Genomic DNA, 15837 nt, shown 5'->3' with positions numbered 1-15837 from the left:
TCTGGGGTCACCCCACGTCCCCCTGTAGGGCACAGTCACTGTGGCCTGCGGGCGGCTCTATCCAGTGCTGCCTGCCCTGCTCACCCCCACTTCCGGCTCCCTCGGTGGCGCTGGGGTTTGGCCCCGCCCCCGCCCCCCCCCCCCTCCCCCGGAGCGGCTGGGCCTGTGGCCTGGCTGTCAGGCCCAGGGCTCCATGCGGCTGAGGATGTGGGTGCTGCTGGGACAGGTCCCATAGGGTCTTCCATCTCTGAGGCAGAGGTCACGAGCCTCTGTCCCGTCTCCTGGGGTCAGCCAGGGGTCAGGTCAGGTCTCTCCGTTTCTGGCGCCTCCTGTCCCTTCACGAGGACCCCCGTGACACTGCCCATGCCCGCTGCCCTGGCTGCCAGTCGCAGCGGCGGCCCCTCTTCACTCCAGGGCCTCCGTGGTCAGGGAACCTCCGGAGAGAAAGCACTGCTGTCCCCACAGGCCCCGGGTGCCGGGACACACGTGTCCTGGCAGGGCCGGGGGACGGCTTAGCGGGGGTATTTTTAGTGCTGGTGCGACACACTTTGGGAGCGAGCCTGGCTTTCTGGGGAGAAGCCAGCCGTCCCGAGAGCCGCCCTCCCCTGTGGCCGGCCGCTCCCACAGGTCCGGGCCGGGGAGGCGAGGACTGGCTTCAGGCGTAAGTCGGTGTCCTTGGTCAGGGAGCAGTGACCTTAGCTGGAGTGGACCTTGATGGCCCAGGAGCCAGAGGACCTGGGGCTCAGGCCAGGCAGGTCGGGCCCCAAGCTCTGCCCCAGCTCTCAGGACAGGCTCTGCGCTGCCGTGACCAGCCAGGCCCAGCTCCGCCTGCCCTGGAGGGCTCTCTCCTGAGGGACAGGCCCACCCCGTTTTACCGCTGGCTCCTCATCCACAGAACTAGCCATGTCCCCGCTGGCGATGTACCGGGGTGTGATCGGGGACCCTTCCTGGTCCAGCCATTCTGGAGCCCGGCCCACAGGCTGCCCCCTGACCCCCAACAGCTCGGTCTCTCCCTGGGAGCTGACATCGCTCACTCTCCTGGGACCGACCCCCTGATGTGTAGGACCCAGCCTGACTCCTGAGTGAGCTGACAGCTGCCCTGAGAAGCTGGCGGATGCACATGCTCTCTTCGGGGCTTCTCTTCTGCAAACTGCACCCCACCCTGTGCACCCCACTCTGTCAGAGGCTGCGCTGGACAGGTTCCTGGGACAGGATTCCTCTTGGGACCTAGCTCCGTCCTCCTGCGTGCCAGGCCGGGCACCTCACTGGGCTCCCAGGCCAGCAGGCAGGAAAGCAAGTGCCACCAGCTGCAGGAAGGGAAGAGGGTGCTGAGGAGCTGGGGGAGGGCAGGGGGCGCCGGGCATGCCTCTCCCACCTAGGACCGGGCAGAACCAGTACTTAGCAGGGCCGTGGAGGTGGAGGTGGGGTGCTGGGCAGAGGGTCCTGACCTCTGGAGTCATCACCGCGCACCCTCCCGCCCCGTGTCCCGGTCACAGGTCATCGGCCCCCGAGGTCACTGCACTGGCCCCGGGGCCGGCTGGCTGCAGGGAGCTGCGAGGCCCCTGGCAGAGGGGAGCGAGGGGAGCGAGGGGAGCGGCAGGTGCAGCGGCCAGGGCTGTCCTTGACCCTGAGCTCCCCTCCCAGAGGAAGGCACTCGCTGCAGCCAGCTGGCCCCGTGGTGGGTGTGCTGGGCGAACTCTGTCCTCGCCTGGCACTGCGCTAGGTCCCTCACTCCGTGCCCGTCCCTCGTGCCAGCTGACTGCCCTTCAGCATGCCCTCTCCAGGCCCCAGGCTTGTGTGCGCGTCTGTGTGCGCGCGCGTGTGTGCGCGCGGGCACTGGGGTGGGGTGCTGCGTGCTCCCGAGGCCTCAGCAGTGTCAGGGAGGTGGGGGTGGGACAGCGACTGCTCTTTGGTTCTTGGGGGACCCAGGAGGAAGGCTGGCCAGGCTCCGTGCGGGCTTCTTCAGGTCGCACTTAGAAATGCCACACTCTGATGTCACTGCCTCTGCCGTTTCCAAGGGGAGGGGTGACCAGCGGGCCTTGGCAGCCGTGGGCTGGGTGCACTCAGGCTCCGAGGCCCACGAGAGAGGAACGAGTCTCCTCAGGTGCTGGGGGGGGGGGGGGGGGCCTCAGGCCCTGCGCCTGCCGACGGCCCCCTTGCGAGCCCTGCCAGCCTCTTCCTTGTGCCCCTCGGCACTCGGAGCGGGTGCTGGTGCCGCGGTGACCTGGCTTCCGCCCACAGGGGGGAAGAAGGCCGTGCTGGATTCCAGCCCCTTCCTGTCCGAGGCCAACGCGGAGCGCATCGTGAGCACGCTGTGCAAGGTGCGCGGGGCCGCGCTCAAGCTGGGCCAGATGCTGAGCATCCAGGGTGAGTGCCTGCGGGTGCGCGGACCGGGCAGCCGCCTTCAGTCCCACCGGAGGGGGGCCTTCCGGCTCCTCTTGCTGGGGCCTGGCTGCTGCCAGCAGGGATGCTGAGACTGTCTCGGTTGGAGGGAGAGGAGGGCTCACAGTCCTGCCAGCTGGTGTGGGCGGGAAGGAGCTTGTGGCCCCGGAGGGAAGGCGGCTGGAGGGAGCCTGGCTCCGGGGCCTCGCGAGCAGAGGCTGGGGCGCCGAGGCTGGCTCTGGGTGGGAGCAGTGACAGGGAGTCCTCAGGGGCAGTTAGTGGGGCTCATGGGCTGGCCAGGGGGCAGGCACACGCAGGGCAGGCCTTCGGAGCCTGGGCCTTGTTGTGTCTGCACCCGGGCTGTGTGGGCGGGCAGAGCAGCATCTCCCAGGAGCCCCCCGGGCAGGTGTGGGTGGCCGCTCTGTCCCCGGCCTCAGCCCTCTGCCACCTGCTTCCCTGGTGCCTTCCAGACGACGCCTTCATCAACCCCCACCTGGCCAAGATCTTCGAGCGCGTGAGGCAGAGCGCGGACTTCATGCCCCTGAAGCAGATGACGGTGAGGCGGGCCCCTGGCGGAGGGCGGGGGCGCGGGCGGCTCCGGTGCCGCCTCCCCGCCCGGAGGAGCCGCAGGGGAGTCCCAGGGCCTCCTGGGGGGGCTGGGCTGACGGGGCCTCCCGGCCTCTCCCTCCAGAAAACTCTCAACAGCGACCTGGGCCCCAACTGGCGGGACAAGCTGGAGTACTTCGAGGAGCGGCCCTTCGCGGCCGCCTCCATCGGGCAGGTGCACCTGGCCCGGATGAAGGACGGGCGGGAGGTGGCCATGAAGATCCAGGTGGGCGCTGGGGTAGACCTGGGGGGCTGTGGGGGGCCAGGCCGAGGGGGCCCTCGGGTGGGTCTGTGTCGCCGTTTCTGGCCCAGGGAGTGGCTGTGGGGGCGGGACAGTCCCAGGGAGCTTGGCCTGGGCGAGGACGGGACGCGATTGTCTGCTTTGGGCCTGCGCAGCGGCCGGCGCCGAGTGGTGCTGTGCTCGGAGACGGGTGGGAAGGGAGGCAGACAGCGGTGACTCCCAAGGTGTGGGGCCCGCTCTGCTCACGGGACCTCTGCCCCCGCAGTACCCCGGCGTGGCCCAGAGCATCAACAGCGACGTCAACAACCTCATGGCCGTGCTGAACATGAGCAACGTGCTCCCTGAAGGTGTGCTCGCCCGGCCGCCGGCGGTGGGACTCGGGTGGGCTCTGGGCACCCGCCCTAGGGGAGCCCTCCGCTCACCCGACACCCTCCCGCCCGCCAGGCCTGTTCCCCGAGCACCTGATCGACGTGCTGAGGCGGGAGCTGGCCCTCGAGTGCGACTACAAGCGAGAGGCCGCCTGCGCCAAGAAGTTCAGGTGCCGCTCGGGGCTCTCCCAGGGGAGCCCCCGGGGGAGGGAAGGGGTCTGGCCTGCTGAGCAGGGCCCTCCACTGGGTGGCCAGTCCCCGGTGTCCCGTCTCCCCCGGCGGGTGTGGGTACCGGGCCCCGTGTGACTCCGCCCCCCGCAGGGAGCTGCTGAAGGACCACCCCTTCTTCTACGTGCCCGAGGTGGTGGACGAGCTGTGCAGCCCCCACGTGCTGACCACCGAGCTCGTGTCTGGCTTCCCCCTGGACCAGGCCGAGGGGCTGAGCCAGGAGATCCGGAACGAGGTGCGTCTGCAGCGGCCGGCAGCCCCAGGCAGCGCCCTTGGAACCAAGTGCCACCTGGGCAGAAGTTCCCCAGCCCTCGACTCTCGGGTCACCAGACTACCCCCCCCCCCCCCCCCATCCCCAGATCTGCCACAACATCCTGGTCCTGTGCCTGAGGGAGCTGTTTGAGTTCCACTTCATGCAGACCGACCCCAACTGGTCCAACTTCTTCTACGACCCCGAGCAGCACAAGGTGAGCCCGGGATGGGGGGGCGGGCAGGGGCGGAGGCCGCTGCGGGAGCGGGGTCTGTGGTCAGGGGCTCAGCACCAGCTGCAAACCTGCCCTGCTGTCACCCTGCCCAGGTGGCTCTCCTGGACTTCGGGGCAACTCGGGAGTACGACAAGTCCTTCACCGACCTCTACATCCAGGTGGGGGGCGGGCCTGGCCGTGCTGCCCTGAGGCGGGGCTGGGGGACGGGAGGGGGAGGGCGGCTGGTGCGGTCATGGCCCCGTCAGGCTCCCAGCCCGGCTGGGACCTCCGGCCAGGGTCCGGGAGGAACAGGGAGCCGGTTGGCAGCGTCTGGGGGCGGGCGGGGGTCGCTCCGGCCCAGCAGCCCCTCTGTGTGCCCAGGTCATCAGGGCCGCTGCGGACCAGGACCGGGAGGCCGTGCTGAAGAAGTCCATCGAGATGAAGTTCCTCACCGGCTACGAGGTCAAGGTGCGCGCCATGGCCTGGCGGCTCCACCTGCCGCTCCGGGCTCCTCCCGGGCCTGGGCGGGGAGGAGGGGGCAGCGGAAGAACTTCCCTTAGTAAATGTGACACCAGAGGGGACAGCGCCCGCCTCTGCCCGGAGGCTCCGAGTGGCAGGGCCTGGGCAGCCAGATGGTCAGAAGCGCTGCTCCTCTGGCAAGCCCGAGACTCCGCCTGGAGCTGAGGGGTGGGAGCGGGGCCGGGAGGACTGTCCCTTTTGGCCTGAGGACTCTCAGGGTCTGTGCGCACACGCTGAGCCCGAGTGCCTTTGGGTGGCGCCCTCCTGCGTGGGCTGAGGCCCTGCCACCCCCGTGGTCTCCCACGGAGCCCGGCCACACGTTAACGCTGCTCTCAGCTCCCGTTAGAGTTCAGCCCAGCTTGCGGCCGGGCCTCGGGGCGTGAGGCTGACCCCCTCTCCGCCCGCAGGCCATGGAGGACGCGCACGTGAACGCCATCCTCACGCTGGGGAAGGCCTTCGCCTCCCACGAGCCCTTCGACTTCGGCACCCAGAAGACCACGGAGGAGATCCACAACCTGATCCCCGTCATGCTCAAGCACCGGCTCATCCCGCCCCCCGAGGAGACCTACTCGCTGCACAGGAAGATGGGCGGCTCCTTCCTCATCTGCTCCAAGCTCAAGGCCAAGATCCCCTGCAAGGACATGTTCGAGGAGGCCTACAGCAACTACTGCAAGCAGCGGGACGCGCAGTAGCTGGGCACGGAGCCGGCCGGCGGGCGGGCGGCGCCCCTTCAGACTCCTCTGCCGAGGGAGGTGCGGGCTCTGCCCGGTGCTGCCGGGGCCCACGGCCAGCGCTTACATGGTTTTTACTGCTAAGAGGGTCCGGAGTGAGGTGTGCACGAATGAGAATGGAACCCCCCTGCTGTTTATTCATCCTCTGAAATCCTCTAGATGAAGGCCGTTTTATTTCCTTCTAGGAAAACGGGGGTTTTACCTAATGTTAACCCAGAAGGCGAGAATCCCTGCCACCCAGGAAATAGAGAACGCTTTTTGACTGTTAGTGAACATGAATTAAAGGTGTGTGCGCGTTTTCTGCCCTTTGCCTCCAGCACCCAGAGTCGGCCGGGAGCAGTGCCCACAGGTCCTCGGTGCCGAGTGAGGCCTGCGCTCTGCCGGCTGCGGGAGCTGGAAGCGTCTGGAGAAGCGCTGCCTCCCAGGGCGGCCGGGGCAGCCGGGAGAACGTGACAGCTCTGTCGTGTGGCACGTGTAGACGGTGTGTGCGGGGGCCTCCTTCCCCCGGGCCCAGGGCCCTTGTGGAGTGATTGAATGTCACATGGTTAGACCGGGGTCCTCGCAGGCTCTAATTTTTGTAAAATTCTTGTAATTGTCTGATTTACTTGTTTCAATAAAAAGCAAAACAGCCCAACCAGCGTGGCTCAGTGGTTGAGTGTCGACCTACAAAGGAGGTAATGGCTTGATTCCTGGTCAGGGCACATACCCGGGCTGCAGGCTCGATCCCCAGTGTGGGGCATGCAGGAGGCAGCAGATCAATGACTCTCCCTCTCTGAAATCAATCAAAATGTATTTTCAAAAAAAGGCAAACCAGCTGAAACCGGTTTGGCTCAGTGGATAGAGCGTCGGCCTGCGGACTGAAAGGTCCCGGGTTCGATTCCGGTCAAGGGCATGTACCTGGGTTGCAGGCTCATCCCCAGTGGGAGGTGTGCAAGAGGCAGCTGGTCAATGATTCTCTCTCATCGATGTTTGTAACACTCTATCCCTCTCCTTCCTCTCTGTAAAAATATCAATAAAATATATAAAAAAAGAGAAAAATACACTTCCCTTAAAAAAAAAAAAAAAAAAAGGGCAAACCATCCTACCACCGGCATGAACTTCCCTCCTGACGAGAGGGGAGCCTGAGGTCAGCACACACCAGCCCTGTCTGCAGGTGTCCCTGCGGTTCGCGCAGGTTCCCAGTGCGAGCGTTCTGGAGGGCTTAGCCCACACTCCTCATCAGAGAAAGGGGTTCGGGAGAAAGGAACGGGGGACGGGACAGCTCTGATCACCCCAGCAACTCCCCTGCGCGCCCCCCCCCCCCCCCAGGCCCTCCCACACAGAAAAGCCACAGCTGCTCCGGAGCGAGAACTCGGCCCAGGGGGAAAGGGCCACGGCTGCGCAGGGTCGGCGCTCCTGAGCGGCGGGAACTCCAGAAACGGGCTTTTCCTGGCGGAACGAACTCCCAGGGAACAGGGACGTCCAGCCCCTGCAGAGTCTTCTCGGGGCTGAAACGGGTCCTCGCGCGGTCGGTCCGAAGGTGCTGTCGGGAAATCCTCGCACCTTGAGATGTATGAGCCCGACAGCAGCTGCCCCGCGGTCGGCCCCGGTCCCAGCACCACTGCCGGCCCCCCCGTCAGCATTTCACACGCCCTCTCGTGTGCACATGGAACACCCTCCGGAAAGCACACACACGAGGCCACCAAACAAGGTTCCGTGAATTCAGGACTGAAACCACATCGGCGCCTATTGCAGCCAGGGAGGCATGGAACCAGGAACCACCAGGAAGAAGAGGGAGAAGAAACACGGAGATGGGGAGACCAACACCACGCTCCTAAACCACCAATGAGGGTCGCGAGGAAATAGAATGTCTTGAGACAAATGAAACACAACTTTCGAAGTTCGTAGGACCCAGCAAACACAGCCCTAAGGGAGTTTCAGTTCTGTAGGCCTCCTCCAGAAACCAGGTCTATATGGAACCACAAAGGACCCTGGACAGCCAAAAAATTTTTTGAGAAAAAGGTAGGAGTGCCACGCTTAGTGATATCAAACTATACTGTAAACGTGTGTTATTAACATGGTATGGTACTGGCATAAAAACAGATATACAGAGGGGAGGGAAAAACAAAACCAAACCAAACAAACAAACAAACAAAAACAACAGATATACAGATCAATGGGATAGGATGGGGAGTGAAGCCTTGCTTACACGGTTGACCTTTAAGAAAGGAGGCAGGGCCGAAACCGGTGTGGCTCAGTGGGTAGAGCGTCAGCCTGCGAACTGAAAGGTCCCGGGTTCGATTCCAGTCAAAGGCATGTACCTTGGTTGCGGGCACATCCCCAGCGGGGGGTGTGCAGGAGGCAGCTGATCGATGTTTCTCTCTCATCAATGTTTCTACCTCTCTCTCCCTTCCTCTCTGTAAAAAAATCAATAAAATATATTAAAAAAGAAAGAAAGAAAGGGATAGTCTTTCCAACAAGCGGTGCTAGGAAAACAGGACAGATGCATGTAAAACAGTGAAATTGGACCGCTTACATCACGTACAAAACTAAACTGGAAATGGACTGGAGACTTCAATATAGGACCTGGAGCCATAAGCTGCTACCCTGTTTCCCCTAAAATAAGACAGTGTCTTATATTAATTTTTTCTCCCAAAGTTGTCCTAGGTCTTATTTTCAGGGGATGTCTTATCCTTCCATGCGCTAGGTCTTATTTTCGGGGAAACACGGTAGAAGAAAACAAGCAGTTAAACTCTGACATCACTTAGCAAAACATCAATGAGAAAGAAACATTGACCAGCTGCCTCCTGCACACCCCCTACTGGGGAGGCGCCTGCAACCAAGGTACATGCCCCTGACTGGAATCGAACCCAGGACCCCTCAGTCTGAAGGCCTATACTCTATCCACTGAGTCAAACCAGTCAGGGCAGCAATATCTTTTTGAATATGTCTCCTCAGACAACGGAAACAAAATGAAAAATAAGCAAATGGGACATCAAACAAAAGATCTGACAGTGAAGGAAACCATTAAAAGGAACATAACCTACTGAACGGGAGAAGGTATTCGCCAATGATACATCTGATGGGGGGTTAGTATACAAAATACACAAGGAACTCACGACTTAACCAAACAATCTGGTGAAAAGGACAGAGGGCCCGAAGAGACACTTCTGCCAGCAGGTGTCTGAGAAGACCGCGATGTCGCTAACCGGGAAAGCACAGATTAAACCACCGTGAGAGGCCGACGCGTCCTTGTCAGAGTGGCTATCACCAACAAATCAACACACGCTGGTGAGGACGTGAAGGACCCTCCCAAACTGCGGGTGAGACTGTAAACGGTGGAAAACGGGACGAACATTGTTCAGAAAGCTAAAACCAGCTGCCATGCTATCCAGCAGTTCCACTCTGGGGACTCATTCAAAGAAATGCGAACACAAATTCAGACACACCCCCCTGCTCACACAGCACTGCCAGCAACAGCCGATGGACCGTACACGCTGGCCGAGCAGACGGAGGCGGGCACACGAAGCTTCCAGAGAGGGAACCGGCTCTCACCAGGCTATGAGGGAACTAGGAGTCCTGGGTGAGCGCCCCCATGGCCTCCACAGGGTGAGGAGGGGCCTGGGCGGCAGGGCGGCAGGGAGCAGGGCCGTGGAGACCACAGTCTCAGACTTCGCATCAGGGAAAGAAAGGCTGCCCTCCACGCTAACAGTCGTTCTACTGCGGTTCATCGCGTCTGGGCAGCCCTGAGGGACAGCACCTGGAGGTCTCTCACATACATGTTCCACTTAGACACGTCTGTGCAGACGCGACCACGCCCCTGTCGGCGCAGGAATCTCTAAAGCTCCCCAGGAGCTGAGGACATCAAACCGAACGCAATGAAACGAGTAACTCAAGGCCAGAACGTCCCCCTCCGTGCACACGGACCCGTCGGCATCACACCCCGACAGGAAGTGACCACAGGAGGCCATGCAGCGCTGTAAGGCTACGAGGAAAACCCTAAAAACGTGCAAGACAAATGACACCACACTGTCCGATACAAGGCAGGCCACCGTGTTTCCGTGACGTTTCAGGCTCGATTTGCCAAGTCCCCCCCGAAATGACCAGGGTTCCCGCCCTTGGGCATGAGCAGCGGGCCGGGGGCTGGGAGAGGCCGGGCCGGGGGAGCGGCCCAGAAGGGAGGGGTGACACGGGCGGGAGGGGGGCGTGAAGAGCCAGCGGCCTGGCCACGTCGCTGCGAGTGCCACTTGTCGGCCTGATGGGCGAGGTGGGCGGGAGGCCCGGGCCCCGCTGGCCGGGCGGTGTGCCCCGTGAGGCCGTCCACCGGGGGGTGGGGGGCTGTCCGTCCGCCTGTCCGCCCGGCTTTGCTCTACAGCACGGAGGCCCCGCACACGGGGCTGCCTCCCAGGCTGTGGCCGCCTGACGGAGCTCTGGCCTCGGGAGGGAGGCTCGGTGTCCGCTGAAGGGCGGGCTCTCCCTGGGCCGGCTTCTCGGAAAGCAGACCATGGGGTGCGCGGCCGCACTGCGCCCGGGGCCGTCTGCCGGGAGCTTTGTCGGCGGAAAGAAACCCGTGCTGTGGTAATACAGGTGACGGGCTGATCAGACCGGGCGTCCTCCCTGACGGCCAGGTCCGGGCGGCGGCCGGAGCGGGGCTGAGCCGGCGGCTAGCAGCCGGAGGGAGGCCACTCCACTCGGATTCCGTGCTCCGAGCCCCCGTGTGCACATCGTCTCGCACCCCCACCCCCGAAAGGCGGGATCCGAGGGAGCGCGCCCCGTGGCTGGACAGAGCACCGAGGCCACCCCAGAGCAGCTGTCCCCGGAGGGCAAGCTCCCCTGCCGCCCCCTCGCGGCCCTCGCTGCGCCGCCCCTCCAGGCCCCGTCCTCCAAGCCCCTCTTCGCGAAGCCTCCGGAGGGGCCGCTGTTCGGGGGCAGGAGCGGCCGGATGACCACGGTCTGGGAGCCCCTGGAGGCGTCTCCCCTGGAGTCCTCCCAGGGGCCCGCCGGGGGCCCAGCATCGGGCCGCTCGGGGGCGGGGGAGCGGGGGGTGTGGGAAAGGTAGGACTCTGAGTGCCGTGGGAACGGAGGTGCCGGGAGCCGCCAGGCAGGCCCTCCCCTCCGCCCTCGCTGCCCCCGGAGGCGAAGGACCCGGGAGGGTGAGTTTGATCCTAAAAACATCCTTTAAAAGCAAGCACCTACAGGCGACCAGTTTTCAAGATTCGCTTGGCTGTCGAAGGGATAACGAATGGCTGAGACCCAGGACGCGGGGGGAGAGGGCGGGGGGGAGGGGCGGGGGGCTGCCTGGCTGGCGGGTTAGGAGCCACCAGGCTGTGCAATGACCCAGGCCCTGCCCCGGGTGCCGGAGGCCCAGGACATGTTTATGGTGATGACCTTCTCTTCCCAAAGGGGCGGATTCTGGAGAGGGAGCTGGCCGCGGCCATGGCCAGCCGGCGAGAGTCGAGCTGGCTGTACGGGGCCAACCCAGCCCAGACCTCCTGCCCGCGCTCAGCGTCACTGAACTCCTCTCCCTCTCCCGGCACCTTGTGCAGCCGAGCCCAGCCGAGCCCGCACCAGCCCCTCCTCCCCGGCCTCAGCCTCCCCTCCCAGAGCAGCAGCCCCGGAGGCGCCCGGCCCCAGGGAAAGGAGCACCCAGGCGCCCAGCTCGGGGCCCAGCGCCTCCCTCCCGCGGGCCTGGGAGGGGCCAAGGTTAAGGCTGCCGTGTCCTGCCGTGGGGGTCAGTGTTCGGTGATGAACCCCCTTCCCATGCTCCCGGGGAAGGGACAGCACTCAGCGGCCCCTGAGGCCGGCCCGCACCTCCTCCAGCACCTCCTCCCGCACCCAGAGGCTCCAGCAGCCCCGTGCCTGTGGGCTGGGAGGGATCAGAGGGGGTGTGGCTCAGGCTCCCCCAGAAAAAGGTTTGCCCCTGAGGCTGCAGAAGGGCTTCCGGAGGCGGCTGCAGGTGGAGGACCGGCCGGGGAGGAGGGTGGGGGCGGGGGCAGGGGGGCAGGGAGAGGGGCGGCTGTGCTCTCCCTGCAGGGCGGGCGGGCGGGCGGGCGGCCGAGAACAGACAGAAACGACAGGCCTCCATTCAATGATCGCTCGTATGTGTATATGCATCCTCGGCCGTCGGTACAGGACGCTGCTCTCCCGCGTACACCCCCCACGTGCGCACTCACGGGGCCGGGAACCCGTCGCTGAGTCCGAGGGGCACGGCGGCGAGGGCGCGGCCGGAGCAGGGGCTGGAGGCGGCGGGGGCGCTGGCTCCGTGGCGGGCGGTGTCCTCGGCGGCGGGCGGGCGGGGCTGCGCGGAGCCGCCCCTCGGCCGTCACGGGTCCCAGGCGCCGCGCTCGGCGCTCTCCAGGGAGAGGCTCTGGGTCTTGCGTGGGGACGCGGGGCTGGGCGGGCTGCTCAGGTTGGAGCTGTTGGAGGCCGTGGAGTGCCGCGGGGAGTCCGAGTCCTGGGGCGAAGGAGGCGTCAGCGGCGCCGGCAGGGGCGGGGCCCGGCCCCCGCCCGCCCCGGGGCCGCCCCGCCCGCCCGCCCCGGGCCGCACTCACCTCCCCGTCATAGTCGCGGGCCGGGGCGTCGCTGCCTTGGTCCATGCCCCCCGAGGACAGGGAGCCCTCGGACGGGGACGGCAGGGGGTGCCGCTGGGCGCCGTAGCTTCCCCCGGAGAACTCCCTCCGGAGCGCGCTGCCGTTCTGGGCGGAGGACCCTGCGGGGGGCGCGCCGTGAGCCCGGCCCAGCTGCGGGGCTGTCAGGGCCTCAGAGGCCCGGCCGGTCCCAGGGGAGCGCAGCTCCGGGGCTCCGGGCTCTCTGCCCACCTGCGCTTTCCGCGCCCCCCCCCACCCCACCCCGGGCAGCAGCTGGGCCCAGGGCCTCTGGACTGCACAGGGCGTACAGGGCAGCAGGGTGTGCTGGGCGGGTGTGTGTGTGTGTGTGTGTGTGCGCACACGCACGAGGCACACGGGGCCGCAGGGTGTGGGGGCAGGAGGGGAGGGGACAGGAGGGGGCGCACGCACGGGGCACCCGGGGCCGCAGGGTGTGGGAGCTGGAGGGGAGGGGACAGGAGGGGGCGCACGCACGGGGCACCCGGGGCCGCAGGGTGTGGGAGCTGGAGGGGAGGGGACAGGAGGGGGCGCACGCACGGGGCACATGGGGCCGCAGGGTGTGGGAGCTGGAGGGGAGGGGGCAGGAGGGGCGCACGCACGGGGCACACGGGCCCGCAGGGTGTGGGAGCTGGAGGGGAGGGGGCAGGAGGGGCGCACGCACGGGGCACTCGGGGCGCAGGGTGTGGGGGCAGGAGGGGAGGGGGCAGGAGGGGCGCACGCACGGGGCACTCGGGGCCGCAGGGTGAGGGGCAGGAGGGGAGGGGGCAGGAGGGGCGCACGCACGGGGCACTCGGGGCGGCAGGGGCAGGGTCCACTTACGTGCGGACAGGCCGCTGCTGGCGCTCATGGAGCGGCCGGGCTCGGGGCGGGCCTTGCTCATGGAGGGGATGCTGACGGAGCCGCTGAACACCGTCCGGCTCTCCTGAGGCCGCGGGTTCTAGAGGGGAGAGAGAGGGAGAGAAGCCGGCTTCCTGCAGAAACGTCCGTCCGTCCGTCCGTCCCTGCAATCTTCAGAAACCAAACGATCCCGACCAGAGGCCCACACCCCCAGCCCAGCCCAGCGGGGGCGCTGCGTGGGGGGCACTCCTGGCGGAGAGGCGGCTCCAGGTCAGAGGCCAAAACCCTGGGAACAGCAGCCAAAGCCCGTTTGGGGGGGAATCGGGGAGGAGGAGCAGGTGCTTCGAGCACGTTTCGCTGGCGCGACACCCAACTGCCCTCTGCCTGTGCCGTCCGCCCGGCATCCAGCCTCTGTCCAAGCAGCAGGGCCTGGGGCCCGAGCCCTCGGAGCCCGGCACGGAGGCTCCCATCGCGCTGCTGAGCGATGCTGTGTCCGGGGTGGGGAAGGGCCCGAGGGAGTCTCACACGCGGGAGGGGTGTGGCCTCCTTGGGGACCAACCTTTTCCGCTCGGAAGGGGGTCGGGCTGACACCCCCAGGGACGGGCGGTGGGAAGAACGTGTGTGTGTGTGTGTGTGTGTGTGTGTGTGTCCAGCCAGGCCCGCACTGGCGGCCTGGGGAGCCGGAACCCTGCGGAGCCCTCACTGGGCGGTGGCGGGCAGCCGGCCCCAAACCCGCCCCCTCCGTTTTGGCCCACATGTCAAATTTGCAAAGTGCATGTAATTCTTGGTGTGTTATTTGTCTGAAGCGAATGCTTTACCTTCTTTCTCTAAGAAGTAGAGGACTGAACGTTCACAGTCAGTGTAATGTCTCACCTTCACCACCCGGGGGCGACCTGGCGGCACCAGCAAAGGCACCGGGTGCACAAAGGGAAGAGGTGGGAGCAGCCTCCGCCCTCACCTTCCCGCCTCTGCTCTCAGCCTGGGAGACCCTTTCCTGTAACAACCCCCCATCCCTGCGGAGGGAAGCCCATGGCCTCCGCCCTCACCTTCCCGCCTCTGCTCCCAGCCTGGGGGCACCTTTCCCAAACCCCCCGCCGCCATCCCTGCGGAGGGAAGCCCACAGCACGGCTGGGGCCGCAGCAACATGGGATGTGACACGAGGGTGACACACAGAAGGCGTGTTTTGTCAAAAAGGCAGCAGCAGCCCCAGATGTGTCATCCCTTCAGCTAACAGTCGGCTTCATCCCCCCTAACTGTCCTCCCCTGCAGCCTGGTCACCCCTAACTGCTCTCCCCTGCAGTGCCCCGACGCCTTCACGGACAAACTGCTTACGGCTTCGGTGAGTGTTCTGTGTGTAACATCAACGGCTCACTTAGCAACATTCCCACCACCCTGTTATGAGAAACTGACTGACTTACACAACCTTCTCCTAGAACCCGTTTCCTGCTTCTGTTTCCACACTAAGGTTTACTTTATCACAAGTCACCTTATTTTAAATAAGATACTTAAATGACATTATAATTTAAGGTCAAGGACAATGACATCACATCTAATAAAAGAGTAATATGCAAATTGACCATCACCCCAACATACAAGATGATTGCCATCTTGGGCAGTTGTGGGCAATCAGGCCAGCAGGGGAAGGCAGTTGGGAGGGACCAGGCCTGCAAGGGAGGGCAATTGGGAGCAATCAGATCTGCAGGGGAGGGCAGTTAGGGGCAATCGTGCTGGCAGGGGAACAGTTAGGCATCGATTAGACTGGCAGGGGAGTGGTTATGGGTGATCAGGCTGGCAGGCAGAAGCGGTTAGGGACAGTCAGGCAGGCAGACAGGTGAGTGGTTGGGAGCCAGCAGTCCTGGATTGTGAGAGGGATGTTCGGCTGCCCAATGGGATCGGACCTAAACGGGCAGTTGAGGAGTGCCTGATTGGAGAGGGTGCAGGTTGGGCTAAGGGACATAAATCCCCCCACCCCGTGCAAGAATTACATGCACCAGGCCTCTAGTTCATTTATAATACAGACAAAAGTAGGAAAATGAACGTCTCACCCTGCAGCTAGTTTTCTTATGGAAAACTAATTTCCTGTACACACAAATAACCAGTTAATGCTGTGATTTACCTAAGCCAAAGGGCACTACAGAAAATGGTTTTGCATGATATGATCCAAACATCTTGTTATCTGTAAAATTAACGTGAGAGCCTTGGCTCAGTGGATAGAGCACTGGCCTGTGGACTGAAGGGTCCCGGGTTCGATTCTGCTCAAGGGCGCACACCCTGCTTACAGGTTCCCTGGCCATGGTTGGGGCGCATGCAGGAGGCAACCAATCAATGTGTCTCTTTCACATCGATGTTTCTGTCTCTCTCCCTCCCATTCTCCAAAATTCAATGGCAAAATATCCTGGGTGAGAATTAACAATAAAAACCCCACAGAAAACACGAAACACTTTAAGCATGAGGCCCAGTGGCCGGCCGGCCGGACAGCAGGGACGGTCTGAGGCTGTACAGCTGGTGCTTCTCCTCTGACTTGGCGCTTACCCGGGACCCCGGTTGGAAGTAAAGGCACACAGCAGCCTGAGGCTTAGCAAGCCCACCTTCTCCTGTGACCTCCCTGTTGTCCACCAACACTGTGTGGAGACTTGTAAGCCAGAGGAGAGGCCTGAGGATAGCCCTACCACAGCCTTTAATGTCACCAAATACAGAACATTCTCCGAACAAGCTACGAAAAACTCTGAAGTCCTGGGACCCCTCTTTTGTTTTTAACAGAACAAGGACCCACTTGGGGGCTATTTCTTATCATGGTATCTGTAATGGAAATACCTCAATGGCAAATGTGTTATGAAGGATACAAAAACCTCTAACACAGTTTCAAAAATAAAATTA

General features: G+C 63.9%; 2 protein-coding genes across 18 annotated transcripts in view; one reads left to right on the top strand and one right to left on the bottom strand.

The window, feature by feature from the left end:
• Positions 1-6173, top strand: part of COQ8A (coenzyme Q8A) — a 37040-nt gene extending 30867 nt beyond the window's left edge. For all 3 annotated transcript variants that reach the window (XM_045587153.1, XM_036453672.2, XM_036453673.2), the window contains 10 exons: positions 2242-2367; positions 2853-2938; positions 3074-3214; positions 3495-3576; positions 3674-3767; positions 3919-4060; positions 4185-4292; positions 4403-4468; positions 4671-4757; positions 5216-6173. In XM_045587153.1, coding sequence (XP_045443109.1) covers positions 2242-2367; positions 2853-2938; positions 3074-3214; positions 3495-3576; positions 3674-3767; positions 3919-4060; positions 4185-4292; positions 4403-4468; positions 4671-4757; positions 5216-5500 — 1217 coding nt within the window. In that variant the 3' untranslated portion in view covers positions 5501-6173. The remainder of the gene's footprint in view (positions 1-2241; positions 2368-2852; positions 2939-3073; positions 3215-3494; positions 3577-3673; positions 3768-3918; positions 4061-4184; positions 4293-4402; positions 4469-4670; positions 4758-5215) is intronic.
• A 340-nt stretch (positions 6174-6513) lies between these two features.
• CDC42BPA (CDC42 binding protein kinase alpha) overlaps positions 6514-15837 on the bottom strand; it is a 181502-nt gene continuing 172178 nt past the window's right edge. For 6 of the 15 annotated variants that reach the window (XM_045587145.1, XM_045587146.1, XM_045587147.1 and 3 more), the window contains 3 exons: positions 12943-13060; positions 12070-12227; positions 11701-11972 (listed from right to left, as the gene is read on the bottom strand). In XM_045587145.1, the coding sequence (XP_045443101.1) occupies positions 11841-11972; positions 12070-12227; positions 12943-13060 (408 nt within the window). In that variant the 3' untranslated portion in view covers positions 11701-11840. Of the gene's footprint in view, positions 6525-7339; positions 7353-11699; positions 11973-12069; positions 12228-12942; positions 13061-15837 lie in introns of those variants that run through there. The other 9 variants (XM_036453655.2, XM_036453657.2, XM_036453661.2 and 6 more) reach the window with 6 other exon arrangements.

The sequence above is a fragment of the Pipistrellus kuhlii genome, unplaced genomic scaffold (assembly GCF_014108245.1).
Source record: "Pipistrellus kuhlii isolate mPipKuh1 unplaced genomic scaffold, mPipKuh1.p scaffold_m20_p_25, whole genome shotgun sequence".
Taxonomy (NCBI): Eukaryota; Metazoa; Chordata; class Mammalia; order Chiroptera; family Vespertilionidae; genus Pipistrellus; species Pipistrellus kuhlii.
This window is presented reverse-complemented; position numbering and strand designations above follow the sequence as displayed.